Below are 20,183 nucleotides of genomic sequence, written 5' to 3'. Positions count from 1 at the left end.
CTTCTCACGGTAGTTTTATCCTCAGCTAGCTTAGGCTGCATTTACAACTCACGCTTCTTTTTCACATACCACTCTTCTCACCTGATCATCTTAGAAAATTGTATTTGGACTTATCATATCCTAAGACAGAAAAAAGAAATCTGGAGACTGGTTTTGGATTCTCAGCGCTATTGCATTTGGAAACATTTCAAAAAGATCTTGACAAAGAGAAAAAAAGAAGTCCTGTAGAGAAGCACTGAACAAGTTAATTTAGTTACATTAAAGGAAATCCATCTAGTAAGACTCTGGCAAAAATATTTCCATTTGATTTGGGCTACCTTCGCATTTAAGTTTGCACCATTAACAAGAAGTGAGCACGAAAGATAAGACACACTGGGCAGTTATCAACCCAGACATCAATTGAACTCGACAGGAAATTTTAATCATGCAATAAAATTATTGAAGTGAAAAATATTTCCCTTAGTGATCTATAGAAATGTGCCCATGTGACTATCAACAGAAAAAAAAAAAAAAACTAAACTCTGGATGAAATTATCACAACTCTCTTTAATTTCAACAGGAATTTTACTTTCACTGAAAGCTGAATAAAGAACCAAATCTATTTCCAATGTTTTCATTGTTCTCACCCTTCAGTTTTGAACCGTGCAAAGGGAATATACGTAATGTTTATGGTTCAGCATTGCTCCAATTTTTACAGAGTTTTTATGGAAAAATGCCTTTGGCTGATTATGTGCAATGGCTTGGAAGTACTCAGTGATCTGTTATGTCTATGGATACAAGATGCCTCACCTTTTGCTTTTTTGCATTGGAAAAAAAACTCCATTATTAACACTTATTAAAATGTCATTACTAATATTTTATTACTAAAACGCGATTATGATATCCACTAACAACTGTAAAGCAGTAAAAGGTGGTAGTAGCCATGTACATCTTTGAAATCCTGACCCTCAATGATACAAAAATGCAGCAGTGTTAACTGGACTCTTATGCATGACGAGCCGCTATTATTTTAGGGAGCTGTACAACTTTATTTATGAATGGTTATATGATATATGGCAGAAAACTGACAGGATACTGTGCAGGAAATCTTTTCAATGATCATTTCTGTAGTTCTTGACTGGAATTTTAAATTACACAACTTTCACATTACATTTCACAGTTTTCTATAAGTAATTATAATGGAATGGCAGCTATACTGTAGTTAATGCTAACCGCTGTTTTCTGTTTAAAGGTCAAGTTATTCCAAAATCCATATTCTTAGCGAGATTGTCTTGAAAAATTTGCTGTGCCTACTTAGCATGCAGAACAGTGGTCTAAGTTACGATTATTTGTGGAAAAGGCTTCTGAAAAAAACTCCTCTATAAATAAAGGATAAATAAGGTTCCTCCAAAATATCTAAATGTTAACAAAGTTGCATGATTTTTCTCATTTGTGTATGTGTTACTCAACCTATAGCCCTTGCCATCTGCAAACTGATTGCAATTGCTAGGGATTCATTTTAGCTAGTACACGTCTCTTCAGAGAAGAAATTTTAGAAAATGTTAATAAAGATAATAATGAACTAAATTGGCATGCCTAAAGGAATTAGATGTACAGATGTATGAAGATTCCCCCAGCTTGATATTTTGCACCAGTGTACCATCAAAAATGACTGAAAGACTTAGGGTGAGATGCTGTGATTATTTAATCTGAATTACATGCACTCTGCTTTTGGAATTCAAGATGTGCAAGTGAGCGTGCTGCTGAAGGCTCATTTGGAAATTTTGCCTGGGGATAAAAATATACTGGGAATATTTAAAAGATATTCAAACCCAACTGTTAATTCAGAAATACTGTTAAGGAAATTACCACTGATCAGCTAGAGGGAAGACAAAAGATAATAAGCATGCACTAACGTTTTCAGTTTGGGAAGTAATCAAACCAAATGAAAGCAAACTTTTGGGTCAAGGCATTCCTGATGCTCAATCCCTCCCCAAGGAACTCAAAGCTTTTTTTTTTTTTTTTTTGTACAGAACTAGAAATATAGAGAAACTTAAATTCTACAAGGAAACTGAAGAGTGCTTGCAAAGTGCTACTAACGACTTAGAGAAAGAGACTGTAGGGCACACAGTGGGGACATGGCAATAAGTGGCTAAGAGCAGGGGAATCAGCAGTCAAGGAGACAAAGGCTGCCACCTTTCTGGATGGAGAAAAGGGATGGATCGGCAGAGAAGGCATCTCAGCCCAGAGATGGGAGAATGGGGTGTCTGCTGCACTGAGCAAACCCTCTTCCTCATGCAAGAACTGTCAGGAACGTGCACAGTGCTTCCTTCATTTCTGCCTTGCAAGGATTGAAGAATGGCAAAATTGCTACTAACTGAGCTTAACAGATGGGTCTGAACCTCTCTCACTGTTTCGGGTTGCATTAATCTCATGTTGGGTTTCTCATTTAGCTGAGAAAATGTCACTGAAACAAATGAACCGGAGCAGGCTAAAATACTATCAACAGATGTAGAGAATCTCTTCTGCATATTGCAGTTACAGAGGCAAACAGTCGGCATTCTCACTTTTCTGCTCCTACCTGCCCCTTCAAAACTAATCAAAGATACTGCTGGTTGAGTTGGGAATAAAATTGGCTAACATCAGCAAACACTTGGAAGAGAGAAATGGGTCATCAGTCAGAATTTGGAAGGGAGAAGAGGCAGAGAAGTGAAGGCAGCCAGGGAATGTGGATGGCAGCAAGGCTGACTTGCAAACGGGATACGGATGGGCACTGCCTTGGAGACAGGAATGACTTTGTTTCTATCCACAGATCTCAGAAACCTGCCCGCTTGGAATGCCCATTTTAAGGACTCTCCGCACAGAACAGCAAAGGACCTAGCAGGGAGTTGCTGCAGTCCAACATGGGACAGAGCAGATGAACACCACATTCCACCTGTGCACTCACATCACCCTCTGGAGATCATTGCTGCAGGTTGGTTATGGAGGTGCGCTCACCCTAACACATCTTACACATTCAGCACCAGAAGGAGCACACAGCAGCTCCCCAGCACCTTTCCTCAGAGCTCAGCAGCAGCTCCCTGCTCGTCCCCGCTCCCCAGGGACAGCCTGCAGCCACAGCTCTCAGGCAATCCTATGACGTGAGAGCATGGAATGGCACGTTGTGATTCACCGCAGCACACTCACTTAGAGGCTGGCCAGATACTGTCTGACAACACATTTTGCTTCAATGCATAAATTCAATGCGATGTGATTTCCCTTCATACGCAATGTTGACCAAAGAGGCTTTTCCATTTTCATTAAGCAGATAAAAGGTTTAAACTCTATAAACGCGTCTGACATTAAAGTTTTAATAAAAATATATTCCACTTTTTTTTTCCTTGGACTGACCTGGTCTGTGGTATATTATTTACATAACCTCTGCAATATCTATTACAGAGCTGACAAGACTGCTCTCTCCACAACTGCAGGCTGCCCTGCCTGTCACCATGATGGGTAAACAGTGTCACCTTTTCAGGGCCCAATGAATTATAGAGAAGCAGTAAAGTGCACCATCCATCACAATGGCACTGAGGAGGTTTTTGAAGTAGATTTCAGATATCACAAATGCTGTTTAGACTGTTACCAGAAAGCACAAATTGGACAGCTCATATACAACGGCCATATAATGAATGGACATGACAGGTCGTCAAAGAAAATGAGTCTTCCTATTCTACAAATAACCTTGTCAACATGCAGGTAGAGCTATAGCTCTGCTTCTAGACAGAAGCAGATGCAATGAACTAACGGTTTTATTTGTTTGAACTTCCAGCACACCAAATACACAAATGAGATACAATGGAGCAGCAGCATTCAAGCAATATTAGCAATTCAACCTGATTATGTGATGCGTAATAGAAGCTCTCTACTAAAGATGTGTCACATTTGAAAGAAAATTATTCAGATTATGAGTAGCTGTAACTAGAATATCCTTTCACAGGAAAACCCTCATGATTTAGCAATCACAACCAACTGCAACATATTCAAAATACACAATTTGTAGTTCCACTGCAAGCAATCAACTCGCTCTCTGATTGCTGAACCCAGCAACAGCCACCACTTTATATTTCTCAAAGTTTTTTTTTTCTACCCCATTATCTTAAATAGCGTAGATCATTCCATAGGATTGAAAGTTAGAAAGGTTAGATTGCTACCAATTTCTCCATAGCCTAAACATGTGGGGAAATTTCCCTTTTAGGCAAAGCATTAGAAAAGCATTCAGGATAGACTCTTATCAGAAAACAGAAAACATCTGAAGTTCTGTGAGAGCATCAAGTATCTCAAAGCCCTGACTGTGGAATTATACACAGTCAGCCATCCTTTGGCTCAAACACAAGCTTTGAAAGGTTTTGCCAAAGCCAAGGCACACCCTTACAGATGAGTACATAGGCAGTGTACGTGGTCCTCATTTCTTCAGAATTCAATTATGGAGAAAAGTGTCCTGAAATATAACTCAAAGTGGTACACGTGTTTCTGGTAATAACATCAAAGATTTTCCCTGGTACATTCGATTTCCTTTAATCTGATGAATTAGTTAGCAACACATTTATTTTCATGAAAGAAATCTCAAAGGCCACAACTGTACTTTTACCTCATTAGAGTTACTCTTATTAGGTTATGAGAAAATATATTATGTATTGAGTTTCTAAGTGATGAAGTGTAAGTCAAGTCTGTTCATTAGTATTTTTTACTTGTCTACAGAAAAGTTGAAGAGTATATGATGCAAGACCTATCTTCATTTACTTCATTTCACTTCGTAACATCAAAAACTTCAATATGAAGTTACAGTTCTTTGGGAGTTTTACTGATACAATCCCAGGGCATAACGAGTGTGAAACTAAACATGAAAAATGGGCACGTAAGGCATATTAAAATAAATAAATAAAACAAGAGATGGACGCAAGTCTTCTCCCAAAGGAGACAATCCTTTGGAATAAAAACTTTTGATGCTTTCCAGAAAGAGAATTTCAAACAGGATGAGAAACTGATGGATCTGAAATTCTACCAGCCCTCAGATTTCTCAGTGTCCAAATTTCAAAACCATGTTAATAGTAAGATTGGCTACTGGGCGTGATGCAACTGTCATCAGTTTGATTCAGAAGATTTCCACAATACATTATGAGTAACAAATGAACACGATGAACTGTGTCAAAAACAAAATACACAACGGTTGCATTTTACTACTCGAAAATCAGTAACTGCTGTGCTATAAATATTTTATAGAACAAAGATATTTTGGAAGAGGTATCTCCCAAACTCAACGTCTGTTCTTACACATACACTAATGCCCTTCTGTCATGAGAATGAACTTATAAACAATAAAAGAAAAAAAAAAACTAAAGTTCCCTGCATCACTGGAGGTGAAAGTACAATATTTTAAAAAGGAAAAAGACAACAGTACAACAGCTATGCAGTTAGCAGGGAAATTTACTTTGAAATTTTTATGTTTCAGAAATATATACTGAGATTTATACTAAGTAAGAGGAAAGTAAACAAACAACGACCACTCTGTATATTCCAAATAGATTTGAAAAGCAAATATATGAAAGCAGCCAGTGAACAGGATAGAATAAGGTAGTTCAGAATAGAATAGAGTAGTTCGAGATCTTATTTCACTCAGCAAGTAACTAATCCCAGCTGGCAGCATATTTTTTGTCTGACTGAACTTTCTAACAAAAGATACTGTAAGACAAAAATATGAACTGTGATCTTCAAGGCAAAACAAAGCATATGCATCAATGGAGCAGCCACAGAAGAAACTATGCAAGACCTACAACAATAAGTCAGGAACTCCAGGAATTAAACTAGTGCTCCAGCAGATCTCATGGCAGAGAAACTCAACCTTCCTACTGACATGCCTCAAACCAGTAGCACTTACATATCAGACTGCTGTAGGGGGCTGGACTCAATGATCTCTAGAGGTCTTCCTTCCAGCCCCTACGAATCTGCAATTCTGTGATCAACAAAGATCAGATTTAGCCTGCATGCTTTTTACACCAAAGCAACAGATGACAATACATTAACTCAGATACTTATTTAAAAAATAAATAGTAAAAAAAACAAAACAAAAAAAAAAAACAACACGTGAAGTCTTCAGGTCTGTCTGATTTTTAACATTCAACTTCAGATTTGGGCCACATCACATTTCAAGAGCATATATTGGATTATCTTAAGGCTGGGCAATTCACCACATTTACTTTTCCCAGCCAAGTTCAATGGAAACCGGTGTTTTGTAACTATTCCAACACAAATGACAAAGACAAATAGACACATTACCTCAAGAGTTCCTTTGGCAGAGTAAGCTGCGTATGAGTACAGGAGGTCTTGGCTATGAAGTGTTTTGGTCACTTTGCTGCACCGCTGTCCATCAGGATAAAAACATTCACCACTGTTTTTCAGAGTTATCGTGTTTGAAGAAGAGTCTGGTAGGTCGAGCAAAACAGAGTAATTTACCAGCTGGACATCTTCAAGGCCATGAGAAGTCCACTGGAGCAAAATTTTCATTGCAGCGTCTACATCATCTTCTCTAGGGGATTGTAACAACTCTCTGGAGAAAAACAAGCAAACAATTTAAGATCCCTTCCCACCAAGACCTGCACCTTAGCACGCAGCCATCTATAATGTTATCTGAATGAAACATGGGATTTATGAAAGATCATTAAATAGGGATTTAAAAAATGAAGTCATGCTTCACTGTCTTTGCAAATAATTTTCACCAGTTACAAGGCAAAAGCAAACACTTTTTTGAAAAGAAAAAGATATATAGAAAAGCTATATAAGAAACACTACACTGAAATGCAAAGAGTCAGTAGAAATTATGACAGCAATAGTTTCAAAATTCATTTCTGGAAAGCTGATCGAGTTTCTGATAAAGCATCAACTTAACCAAACACTGTAAGGAAATGAATACAATCTAAAACAATATTTCAGGAACTTTAGGGAGGAAGTGGTGCTGAAGATTAGTTATGTGTTTGTCTTAAATTCATCAAGTAAAGCAAATTTCCTAAGCAGAATAGCATTGCTTTCCCAAATACTGTTTCAGTTGTAGGACAGTGATCCTCATCCCTCCTACGTACATTGAAGGATTGCTTCAGCCAACAGCTTGGCAAGCACAAGACTCCAGCTTGAAAATCATTTTGGCAGTATTGGCCAGATGGATCCTACAGGGACTTCAGGTGAGCTTGTTTGGGCTTAAATCACTGGGTTTGTATTACTGTTCGACACCTGCCACCAGGCGGGCCATAGAACAAAATGACAGCACAGAAGGGCCACCTTCCTCCCAGCAAATGCCAGAAGATCACAGACATAGGAACACATTTTAAGGATAACTTTACAGGATATAGTTTTGTAGATACATAGTTATGTAAGAAAAGTAGGTCACAAGTGAAAAGCAGCATTATTCAAATAGTAAAGCACTCTCTAAACGCAGTACAAAGAAATGCAGGGAATATTTTTTGAGTTTGAGGATTTTCTCATTTATGCAGTAGGTCTGAAGATGTCAAGACCGAGACACAAGACTAGGGATAACAGAGGTATTAACTTTAAAGCACAGAAATACCAACATTGCCTGAAACTCTCGCTCACAAATTTCACAAAAAGGCCAGTTTTCAAGATAGTTAGATGCTTCACAGTCTTTAGTAGATCCTTGAAAATAACACAGAGATCTTGCACACATCAAAAGCAAAGGCTGAATAATGCGTAGCAACCTTAAAACCATTCCTGCAGGCAATAGATACTTGAGAATTGCACCAATTACACGTCTGCATTTTTGGGCATCTCTGGGCAAGCCAGGAGCTGCAGGCAGGCAGGGCATCAAATGCCCAGAGAATGCCGCCGTGGAATGAGTAGGATTTACTGCCGTTCCAGAGACTTCCTTCCCTACCCCACAAAACTCACAGCTCGACAGGCCTTTACAAAAGAACATTAGATAAAATTGGAGTTGAATAAGCATGCCAATGTAAAATGGATTTTTTTTTTTTTAAAGGCTCTTTTGAAAGATTTATATTGTAACACAGCCTGCATCACAGTAACAAGGTTAGCAGCGTCCAAAGTTCAAAATCTTTACAAGAACGCTGGACTTAGCTAAAACTTCAGAGATCCTGTCAGAAGGAATAGCTGTCAAAGGTTATTCTTGCAGTGTTAATCTTTTTCAATTATCTACAATAAGTCTTCAAGCAACCTACACAAAATGGACAAGGTAATTCAATTTGTAGTATATACTGTAAGGTTTCAATTTCATCTCCTGTACCCGCTATTGTAATGTCATAAACTTGGGCACTGCAGAGATACAGAAAGTTGTTTGATTAACACAGCCATTAACAGAACATCCACATTTTCCATGATGTGAGAAATGGAAACATTAATAGAATAAATGCCAGTGTGAAACTGATCCCAGGCCAATAAGGTTAGGACATAGTGCAAGAAGAAGGATTCAGTTTCAATAAAAGTAATTAAACATTAAAAAAAGACAAAGATACAGTAATCAAATTGCTCCTTTAATAATAGAAGTTACTTTCTACTTCATAACTGAATAAGCGTGTCTTTGAAACTTTTGTGACAACACATCTGATTAGGTTAAAGAAATGAGCATACTGACTCTTTACTCCATAATTTCATTATAGCATATTAAAATCAAATTGCAAATTATGAGTAAATCGTACATTAAAATAAATCAGCACATATTAGGCTGCTTTCATAACCAGAAACACAATGCCAAGGGCTTTTACTTTCTAGATTTCTTACAATGACTGACCTGCACTTAAACTTGATATAATTTTTGACTGCACAGACTTCAATTGACAAGTATTGTAACCAATTATTTCTTACCACACACTAGTTGGCTAACAACTGTAATATACCAAAAAAAATTGTCTGACAGCCCCGTCCCAGCTGTTAAAAAAAATTGCTTCGTTTCTCATGTCCTACTGCAGTCACTCTACATGTCCCATAATGTACTTCTAACAGCTGCCAGAGCATTAAGATTCATAGCAGTAAGACTTACACTGTGGAAACGATCTGTGGATGATGGTGCTTCTCACTTCTGCACTCAGCAGTGCACTCAGTAGGAATCAATACCAATGCAATTGCCAATTTCCATTTGCATTATGACCTCTAATAACCTCAGCCAAATTTTTGTATTCCCTTACATTAAAACAACACTATTCAGCTACTTGTCCAGCTTCAGTCAACGTGAATAACCACAAACATAATGGTCATTTCTTGAGTTGCCATAAATCTGCATAATTTATTGAAGTGGAGCCACCAACAACGTAGGATTTGGTCTCAAGTTAGAATCAATATTAATAAGTATAACAGTAACAGTCAAAATATTACTGAGCCTTAATCTGATGCTCTCAAAGGGTTTACACAAGTTAATTTTGTTTGCTTTCTAATATAGATCAGATGTGGCTCAGACACTGAACTAACACAGATCAAAATATGTTTGTTTTCATGCATATTCTGCTCCATCTCAAACACTTTCCACTTCTGAACTGAAAAAAAAATGAGCATAACTGGACTTAAAACTTTGAAAAGAGGCACCATTTTACCTACAACAAAGTTTTCCACGTGGATATGGTGAAAAGACCAAGGTAATGTTTCTGAAGGCACACTCATAGACTTCCTTTGTAAGATCAAGATTTAAGAGATGATTACAAGAGATAAAGGAGCACATGTGCACGCACACAAAATAAAGAAATTTCATTTTAAAATTGGTGACCACAGGAAACATGGAGTTGAAGCAGCTCAGTGGAAAGTCATTTGTTAGCCACAAAATAATTTCTTTGGGCACAGCTCCCTAAAGGAAAGAAGGTAATGCAGAAAGGCCAGCTGCTTGCTGCTGCTGCTTCATAGTGGGACACTGCAAAATACTCTTCAAAAGATACTGAGAACTTACAAAAAGCACTTTAAGGAATCAAAAGATAAAATAACATAATAGCATCACAATTCCTTACCAGGTAATGGTGTTAAACAGTTACAAACAAATGAAACAATCACAAAACCAATTCTGAAACCACGGTATTTTTATGGATTTAATTTTGAATATCCAAGGACAGAATTTTCCCTCAAGTGTGAATAGCTTTGTGTTTTTCTTTCATTTTCTTTGCAGATTTAATGTCTATGACGACATAAGAGTGGAAACTGGCCAGTGTTTGCTGCCATATTAAAAATAATAACCCGAGTTCCACTTCTGCACAGTTAGAAATGCATCTAATTTTTATTTTCCCAATTTTTAATGGTTAATTTTTACTTTTTTTAATTTTTTTTTTTTTTTTTTTTTTTGGTCTCCACTAATTCACAAAAATCAGTGTTTAATAACAAACGAGAACAAATACAATTTTGGAATTTTCAGCTGGGTAGCTGTTCCCAAAGTTTGGAGGTCACAACAAATTTGCCAGACAGCATTTTTAATTAACTACATTAAAGTGTTATCTAGGCCAATATACTGTTTACAACTGTAGTTGGCGACAGGTGATTAAAAACAAATGTAAGAAACATGATATGGGATTATTATATTTATAGACTTCTGTGCACGTGTCTTTTTCCTACCCACAAACGTGGTCCATGCAGAGTTTTCAAGATGTTTACCCGTGCTCAGGAGTGCAGAACTCATTTCAGTCCAGCGTGAGCTGAGACACGGCTACTTTGGAAGCGAGCACTCAGCACTCGCACCCACTGACTGCTCAGCATATGCACAAGCTTTGTGCACAGTAGCAGGTAGTGTATCTATTTGTATCCATCACATTTACATTTCCACAGAGCACTGTAAATGCTTCCAGGAAATACCACCTGCCCAAGCCACATCTGCCTGCATTTTAATTACATATTCCTGTTAATTAGGGTGCTCAGCTGCCTGGTCTCCTGCCTGCCCACTCAGATTTCCTACAGTCTGAACTGACTGCCCCAAATCTGCAGATTCCAAAAGAAACAATGGAAGTACAACAGAGGAAAAGTTTTAACCTACTGATAAATACATTTCAGAGAAACATTTCGAGGAAGTTTGCAGCACAAATGCAGTGCAAAGCTGTGGTTAAGCACAAGTCAGCCCCGACACGACCAGATGCTCTTCCTTCCATACACCCATTCCTGCTCGGCAGGCCAGGCCCCACAGCAGGCACTGCTCAGGAAGACAGCAACAGGTCCTCATGATGGGCAGGACTTGCTGCCAGTCCCACTCTGTGCCACCGTGCTGCCTGGCAGGTATTTATGTGGAGCTCATCCAGATACAGTGAGGGATGCTTGCTGTCTGAGTCAGAAGAAATCAGACATCATATTCATTCGTAGATATCTATATATTGCTTTTGCTATCAAAGCATTTACAGATCTATATCATCGTGTCTATGAATGCTACATAGTACCTACAATAAAGACATCAAGCTATTAACATAAAGCAGTATGATTAACAACAGTCTTCATCTTCTGCACAGACTGAGTAAATGTAATTCATAAAACCATAAAAAAATACATAATATCAGGTGAAAGAACACCATCTCCAGATTTGGTTATGCAGCTCCATAGCAGAAAAATGGTTTTGATTTATTATTTTGAAGTCATGTGCACCTTGGACGACCTAAGTCTTCTATTCAGCAAATGAAGCACAAAAGCAGGTGCAAAAGTACTTTTCAACAAACTTTTTTGTACTTTGCCTAGGTCCACCTGGCTATTAGACTTTCCCAGGGGAACCCAAGGATACGCACCCTTTCCTACCATGTTATAATTACATGCACAACAGCTGTAGACCAAACCTCTCATTTTCCTGTGGAATTCTCTCTCACAGGATTGAAGAACAGACTCAGATCTCGGCCCATGCTGGCTTCCAAGCGTGGCTATTTTGTACATTGTTTTGTTCACTGCAGGACTACTAAGCATAGTGGTGCTCCCCACTGCATCAGACAGACAAATCCCTTTTATGTGTCTTAAATAAAAGCCACCAGGATAGTTCAAATCTCACTTGCCAACATCAGGATGCAAGCCAAACCTGCGTTCCAGACAGATGGGGAAAGGCATTGAAAAACGACTGATTCTCTCACTCTGTGTTTCTGAAGTTTACTGGAAAACATTTATTGTTAATGTGCACTACATACTGCAAAGTCATAAACTGGCCACAGGTGAGCTTTGCAAAGCTAAGAGATGTGGATGTCAGTTCTGCTGACAAGTAGCCAGCACACAAATCTGTCAAATGCATCAGCAGATAAGAATGCCAATACTAGTTGCAGCTAAGATCTATCGAATGATTGCTTAGAAAAGAGTAAAAACATGGCAAGCACACAGAAAAACTCTTCTAGTCTGTCTCAAACATAGAAGACTTCTGAAAAACCTATAGCTCTAAATCCTTGTGTAGGGAAATACAATGGCAGACAACCAGTTCTAAATTACTCAAAAAAACAGAGGGTCATAATCCAGTTAAAGAAAGAACAATTTTCTTACCCATCCCCAGGATCAAGGCTCACCAAATTCTCCAAAAGGAGGAATCTCCAGGTAGAGATCCTTTCCTCATGGAAGCCAGCCCTTAAATGAGACTTAGGGAGGGGGTGGGACCAGGTTGCACAGGTGAGTTCCTTTCACCTGTGCTCCCGGGGCTGGCTGTGTCCCTTCAGCAGGTGCTCAATCACTGGTTCAGACCATGAGTTAGCAATTCCTATACAACTTGTGACTTGGCTGAGAGTATTCACCTGATTTTTCAGCAATATACAGTTCTAAACAAAACAAAGAAGGTTATTTAGAGATCTATTTGTTAAATGAACAGCGGTTCTTTTGTTGCGGAATCTCTCACTGTAGAAATTCCTGTGGCAAAACTCAACACCTTCCTCATTTCGGTATCAGACAAAAACAACATAAAGGCATTCTAAAATGTCTTTTGTGCAACAGTGAACTCTACACATTCACTGAGAATTCTAGAGCCCATGATATTTTAATGGTCTATCAGCAGAAAACTATTGATTGCATCTTATTATTGATGGAGAAAGAAAATTATCAAAAGCTGTCATTGAACAAAATGAAGTGGTTACGCGACTTACACGTTAATCTAATGAGTGAAACTGTGTCACAACACTGAGGACACGGCCAGATCTACCAACAGATCAACAGCTGATCTGTCAACAAGCAGGCCATCTGAAAATGCGTTACATTAAAAAAAACCAAAAACCTTTAATCTAGAGTCTGTAAAATATTACGTGGCCTAGCACCTGAATCTAGAGATTGCTGGGCAAAAACCACTAGCTCTTATTTCATTCAAATGCTTTGCAAGTCAGAGAAAAAGACTTTGAATACCTGCAACATAAATTATTTGATGAATTTCATACAAACAGTTCTAAATACATCACATTCTTAAAAATAAAGAGAACCTACTTGTATGTTGTATATGAAAAATAGAACGGGTGGCAAACAACCAACGTTATCGCGTTACTTTACAAACGATTTTATCAGCAGAGCACAGAAATACAATAAAACACTCTGACGAGAGTAAAGGTTGTTTAAACGAGCTCATTTTACTGTATAATTGCAACGTACTATGGGCATCAGTAATCACTGCATTTTGCTGTCCTGTGATAACTTGCTGAATTACTGATTTTTGATCACTCACAACCATGGAGGCAAAATCTGAAAAGCAACTGACTTAGATATTAAACCAGATACCTAAGACATGACAAAGAAAAACTGCAGACGTTTTTAAAATGTTTAGTATAAACAAATGAGTCAAAGACAGGTAGGTAGGCAATTATAGAAGTAGCCATAGAAACCAGACTGCCCGATTCACATTTGAAGGTTTCAGTTATCAAACCATCTTACACTGTGTTTAAAACCATCCTTAACTATTTTTATAACATCACTTGGTTTTTCATGACACATCTTGCTTAATTATTCAGTGCAGAGGCAGATGAGAATGCCATTTAGTATTTCTCCCCCATCATTCTGGAGACATACAGAAAAAAAGAATGGCCATCATTATCCATTTTCAGAATAGTTAATGAACCACAGAAACCTTAGTATGGAGAATGACAGGTCCAGCCTCTCAAATGGGCAATTATTCAAAATCCTAAAGACCGTTTATGCCAGATGCCAAAGGAGGAGAGGAAAGATACCTTGTAAATTGTATACTTCAGTGTAAAAAAAGTCACTGTCATGATTGATTGTCCCTTATATTTACAGAACAGCTTAGGCAAAAGGCCTTCCATTTAGGCAAACAAGTAAATTTCGTCTCTTTCTGTTACTGAACTCCTAGACTTCAGATGCTTAATGCAAAGAGGACTGATCCAATACAGTTCTTGTTTTTTATACGGCAAACTATTTTCAGCAGATGAATTGATTGTAAGTAAACTTACATATATACACACAGAATGGAAATGAGTATAGAAGAAATCTCTTTTTCATTTAACAATCTAATTTGCGAGAAAGTATCTGAAAATAATGTTATTTTAAATCAGTAAGACCATCACTATTGTCTTTGTCCTACTAACTTCCCTGTTGATTTTGATTGATTTTCCCAGTCACAGATTTTCTGCTACAGAATATGAGTTGGAGGGGTGAACATCACAATTTAGATCTTTGTCCAACTACATCAGAAGTATTTCAGATCAACTTACACTCTATCCTAAGTTAGAGCATTATTCTGACAACCTGAATTTTTTTTACTTCGGACATACAAGAATATCCTAGCCTGTGTTATATACAGCAAAGAGAATACACAATTACTTGAAATTTATAGGTCTAATTATTCTACAAAGGGCTTTACCACTATTTTCTCCTAAAGCAACAAAAGGTTCCTCCAAACAACTCAAGCAGTGAGATGCAAACAATAGCGCCCAGCATCTGCCAGCAGGCTGCAATGTGAGGGCAGGGTGTGCTGCAGCTGCAGGGGGACAAAGACAAGTCGCCCAACTTGAAAGTGTTGCACATAACTCTGCTTTCCCAGGCTGAGAGTTGACCAGCAAAACTTCGCTGTGATACAAGCTTCTTTTCTTTGCAGACCACAGGGAATATACCAGTGTTTCAATAAAATGAGAGCAGCTGTATAATCAAGTCCAGGTGATACCTTTTACTGCCTGAGAAACGTTTACTTACAGTAAGAGACACATTCTATATGGATGTGAAAAGCAATGGATGCTTCACTAATGCTTTTTTTTTTTTTTAATATATATAAAGAAAATCTATTGATCAAAAACATTCAAACGTTGCTTTTTATATAGAGAATCTGCTGTTAAAAATATATATATATATATTAATTCTTCCCAACTGGCAATAGTTTTTTCTTTCATTTCCCAATCATTAAGTTACATGGTGAACAGAAAAGCAGTTAGTTTGAATGCCAGGTGTTATTCTGACAGCACTGGAATTCCTTATTTAAACTGTATTATTTAAGTTTTGAATAAAAACCCATTTCCCAGAGGATGCTTTAGGGAATTAAGAAAGCATCCTAACCCAAAATCCTAGAAAAACGTTGAAAAGCTACCCATTATTTGAAGATTTAGAATGATTTGGGAATACATAAATCCCCAAATGTTTAATTTTTAAAATGAAAAAGAAAGCGAGAGCTTCATTTTAGCTCATAAATCTCAAAAGTTAACCCTATAGACAGAAAGGCCTCAGCTAACAAGAACACAAAGTCATGTAACATTTCTGTTACTGGTTTCATTCTGTCACCTGTATATGTTTAACTTCCCAGTGCAATTCTACTGAAACTGGAGAGATTTCTAACCAATGTGTCAGCTTAGGCATTTTATGAAAACTTTAACAAGTTCAGCCAGGTGCATTACCTAAAATGGAAACTGCAGCTAAAAAAAGGGAGAAGGGAAACCATACAATTTCTACGTATTCATGCAGTAAAAACGTTATCTTGAATCTCATACCACAGGGCTTAGTTCAGATCATCTCCATCTCACCACCCAATCCATGTTTCAGATGAATTTGTCTTATCTCAAATTACTGACATCTTTCAACTGATGCATCAGTGTGAATAAACAAAACATCACACAAGTTATTTATGCCATATCGCAGATCAAACTGCTTGTGGATACTCAAACAGCCCTCTCCAAAGGAGGAAGCATAAAATCCTGAAAAGAGAGGCTTAGAAGAAGCTACAGGAGATTATTTGGTCCAAGGCTCAGCTCACCCTGCTGCCACTGCAAGCAGATTTCCTGCCCTGTTCCAGGTACAGAGTTCCCTGACCATCCTAAATAATCCCACCATCTCCTGCTGCATTTAAGCATGCTGTTTTTTGCAATTTTTTTTTTTTTTTTTTTTTTTTTTAGACTTGAAGATTGCTCCTATGGCCTTTCCTCATCTGATCTTTTCTTTTTTTTTCTTAAGCCAAGTACCCTCAAATCCTTTTATCCCTTTCTCAGAGTTCCTGTCCCAAAAATCCAACTGCTCTCCCCAGTTTCTTCTGGCCTGCTTCCATCAAGCCTCCACTCCTTCTGAAACTCAGTTCCACAAAATGGACCTTGCAGGTATGCTGCTTGCATTTAAAATGCATAATTAGCATCCAATTACTATTTGCCCTCATAAAAGTCTTTTCTACTTCCTCTACTGTCCTTTATTCTGATTCCTTCTCTATAGCTCTCCAGTGAATTCACATAGCCCTTCAGCTTTATTGACCTCAAACTTCAAAATGGAAAACTTGCTTCTTCCATTTCCTATACTTCAAGAAGAAATGGTCCTGAGTACATCTTCATACACTCATCTAAAACAGAACCTTACTCTGCCCTGCTCCAGCTTCTACTTTGATTCTTTCTGGGCATGCAACATTCCTTCTTTTCCCTTTGCAATCTCAGAAGTGTGACTCATTCACTCAAGAAATCTCTTTACCGATGTTTTCTTGCCTGTTCTAGATTTCTCTCAGAATCTTTGTGCTGCTTTACCTGAAAGAAAAAGTAGTGCTATGCCTCACAAACAGTAGTCTGTGTTTTCAACGAGTAATACGTACATGATCTAATTCATTTTCAGCATCTTTTTCTGATACAACTAAAATTTCCAAGTCAATTTTGAAGGAATAAAGCATAAATAAAGGACAAAAACAGCAGCAATATGCAGATGTTCAGGAATTAGAATCAAGGCTGACAAATGCCCTCTAGTACTGAACACACTTTAACGTGCAATCACTTGAATTGCTTACTGCAAGTACAAATGGGCTATTGTAGAATGGCAATGTTTAAACCTGAAAGCCAGAGGTGGGTGACTGTTGCTAGGCAGTAAAGAGGAAAATGCTCCTTTCCAAAGCTGCAGTATCAATTAAATGTTGGGGGGGGAGGGTAGGGGAGAGGGTAATGGAGGTGAGAGGGAAAGCAGCATCATCACTTATGAATGGTAAATTTCAGTATAGTTTCTCATCTCTCACCCTATAAAGAAATTCTGATTCTGAGCCCCAACTTGCTCTTAATGCAGTGTTAAATAAGGTACACATGGACATGGAGACACAACAAGCACTCAGAAATTCAGCAGTGGTGCAGGATGCAGGTTTTTACTAGGTACGTGCATATTGAGCATGGTTATGTAGATACACTGCAGAAAATAAAAACGTTGCCATAGTCATTTGGTATTGCTTCTTATATCTACTATAAAAGTGGTCATTTATTAAACTATGTACTGGGTGAAGTAATTCTGGGAGGCAGAGGCTGTATTTGTTATTAACACTGCTGATGCTCATATTCTCTGAATAAAACTACCTGAACGGATTATGCAAACACATTTCACCCCAGATTTCTTAAGAACTTGTGACATTAGCAGATACATAAAAGGATAAATATCAAAATGGAAAAAAAAAAAAAATAAGAGGTCTTGTCTAGATAATTTCATCAAGCTGAACTATACAGCTTCAGACTTAATTTAATCGAGGGGAGAAGGTAAAAGCACAACCTTAGCAGTGTAGTCACAGTCAACAACTTACACCAAATAAAAGAAGTTAAACTTGACAATTAGCTGTAACTATGCATGGAAGAGTAGCCTCTAAACCATAGGTATGCATAAAGTCTTTTGAGGAAAGGCAAACTGGGTTGAATTCAGTAGAAATCTTCCAAAAGAAAAGCCTACCTTGTTTAGCACACACAAATACAAAAGCAGGGAAAAGCAAGAAGCCCAACGAGCAATGTATCCATTCTTCAACTGCTTCCTCCACTCAACTGAATGGTTGAACGCTCTGCCCCAAGATGCTGCCTGCCCACAAGCAGAGCCAAGTCCTTCATGATGGATAAAATCTGCCAGAACACACAGCAGACACTGGAGGACTCAACATTTCATGGGCAGTTATTCCTCAGAACACCATACTGCAATACTAGGTTACAGATTCCAAACATATTTTAATTAACTGATTTAAGTTACACAAGTGCAAATATTGCATGTGTAGAATCACAGTATGGCTCGGGGGTTGGGAGAGACCTCGGATACCATTTAATTGCAACCTCTCTGCCATGGTCAGGGTAGACACAGAGCAGCAACATGTCATCCCAGTGTAAAGTGCCGGCTCTCTTCCCCTTCCCTAATTGAAACTATACTCAAAGAAGCTACTTTTAAACTAAAATGTACACACATTTACATTCAACTGCATTAATTTCTTTCAGCCCACAGGCCAGCAACAAAGACAGCAAAGACAGCATTCATTAACTTCTGAATTTGGGTTAGATGTTTAATCAAGTTACTTTTTTTAAAAGCTTCACTTAAAGACAAGCAACAATTATTCTGAGACCTGAGAAATGTGAGGCATGTCAGATGGTAAAAAGGAACAGGAACACTACACTACTGTGAATCCTGCTGTCCAAGAAAAATAATCCTGAAACACATGCAAGATTAAAATCCATAATCTTTCCCTCAAAATATCTTATCACAATTAAAATAAATACCACATCTGGCCAAGTTCACAATTCACTTTATCTGATGCCACTGTAACAGACCACAGGGAGGGCTGCTAAACATTCTCAGTGAAATTGATAGTTCAGTCAACACAATACAATATTAGCTGTGATTCTTGTCTTAGTGTGGTGTTACCATGGTTCCTACCAAGGAATCAGGAGTACAAAATGACTTCAACCTCTATTTTGAATTGTATTTGGGAGCAACTTCTCTATACGCATCTCCAAATACAAGATTTACCTAGCTAAAGTCTGGAACACTGTGTAAACACTGGGTCTTACTATACATATCACAAGAACACAGAGTCTACAGATGTCCAAGCATCTGCCAGTCACTGTGAATCAAGACAAAGTCCTTACAATGTTTTCTCCACAACAGAAACCACCACCACTACATACAGAAGGAAAACTCCACTCCATCCATTGCTTTATCATCTTTCTCAGGGAATTTTACATTATCGAAACTGTCACAACCTGGCTGTACCCCTTCTTCTTTAAGACTTCTTTATTTTTTGTTTTGCTTTGGGTTGTTTGCTCATATTTTTGAGCTGTTGGTTCACTCAAACCACATACTCAGCTCCTTTCACTGATCTTTGTTAGAACTTCTCTAGGGTCTCCCCTCACCGACCTTCTCTTCCTACTGCAAACTGTACTTTGGTAACCTCAGCCTTGGATGACTTCACCTCTGCTCTCCTCCTTTAGCATTAATCACTTCTGAAGCATCCCTTGCTAACTTCAGCCTTATGCTCCAACATAACACGTTACTTTACATACTAAGCAGGCAGAACCAGCTAACAAGTTACAGGATGTGCTTGAGCCTTGGGACTGAAGAAATGCCAAGTGTATCAAATAGATCTTGAGAGAAAAAAGAAAGGAAGAATTCAATCTGATAAGGGAGCTGACCCCACATCTACCCAGCCCTTCAACCTGCATATCATGAGAGAAAGCACTTAGAGGAAATACCCCAGAAATGTGGGCTTATGAAAATAATTTATACACAATATTCAGCCAGTGAGTCAGGAGGGGAGCAGCCTATTGAAAGCGTTTTTTCTCCTTGTACTGAAGCTGGTAAGTTTTATCTAAAAGTGGTATTGCCTGAGATTACTTGGCATTCTGTGTCCACAAGTTTGCTCTCTGGGCTGAAAAAGACACAAAATCTTTACAAAGATGGGTGAAATCCTTATGTGTTGACATTAATCCTTTACTGCCTTTTAAATTTTATTTAAAAATATTACTCACACCAATGCACTACCTGGAACAGAAGAATAGCTTACCAAAGTTTGGTTTGTGTTGTTTTTTTGTTTGTTTATTAAAAAAACAATTGTG

The 20,183-nt window shown here is 38.0% G+C and overlaps 1 protein-coding gene across 1 annotated transcript in view; it reads right to left on the bottom strand.

The window, feature by feature from the left end:
• Positions 1 to 20,183, bottom strand: part of NAALADL2 (N-acetylated alpha-linked acidic dipeptidase like 2) — a 194,844-nt gene that overhangs the window by 144,955 nt on the left and 29,706 nt on the right. Inside the window, exon 2 of the mRNA XM_042881296.1 lies at positions 6,295 to 6,565. Coding sequence (XP_042737230.1) covers positions 6,295 to 6,565 — 271 coding nt within the window. The remainder of the gene's footprint in view (positions 1 to 6,294; positions 6,566 to 20,183) is intronic.

The sequence above is a fragment of the Lagopus leucura genome, unplaced genomic scaffold, assembly GCF_019238085.1.
Source record: "Lagopus leucura isolate 7727_CA_CO unplaced genomic scaffold, USGS_WTPT01 Super-Scaffold_100029, whole genome shotgun sequence".
Taxonomy (NCBI): Eukaryota; Metazoa; Chordata; class Aves; order Galliformes; family Phasianidae; genus Lagopus; species Lagopus leucura.
This window is presented reverse-complemented; position numbering and strand designations above follow the sequence as displayed.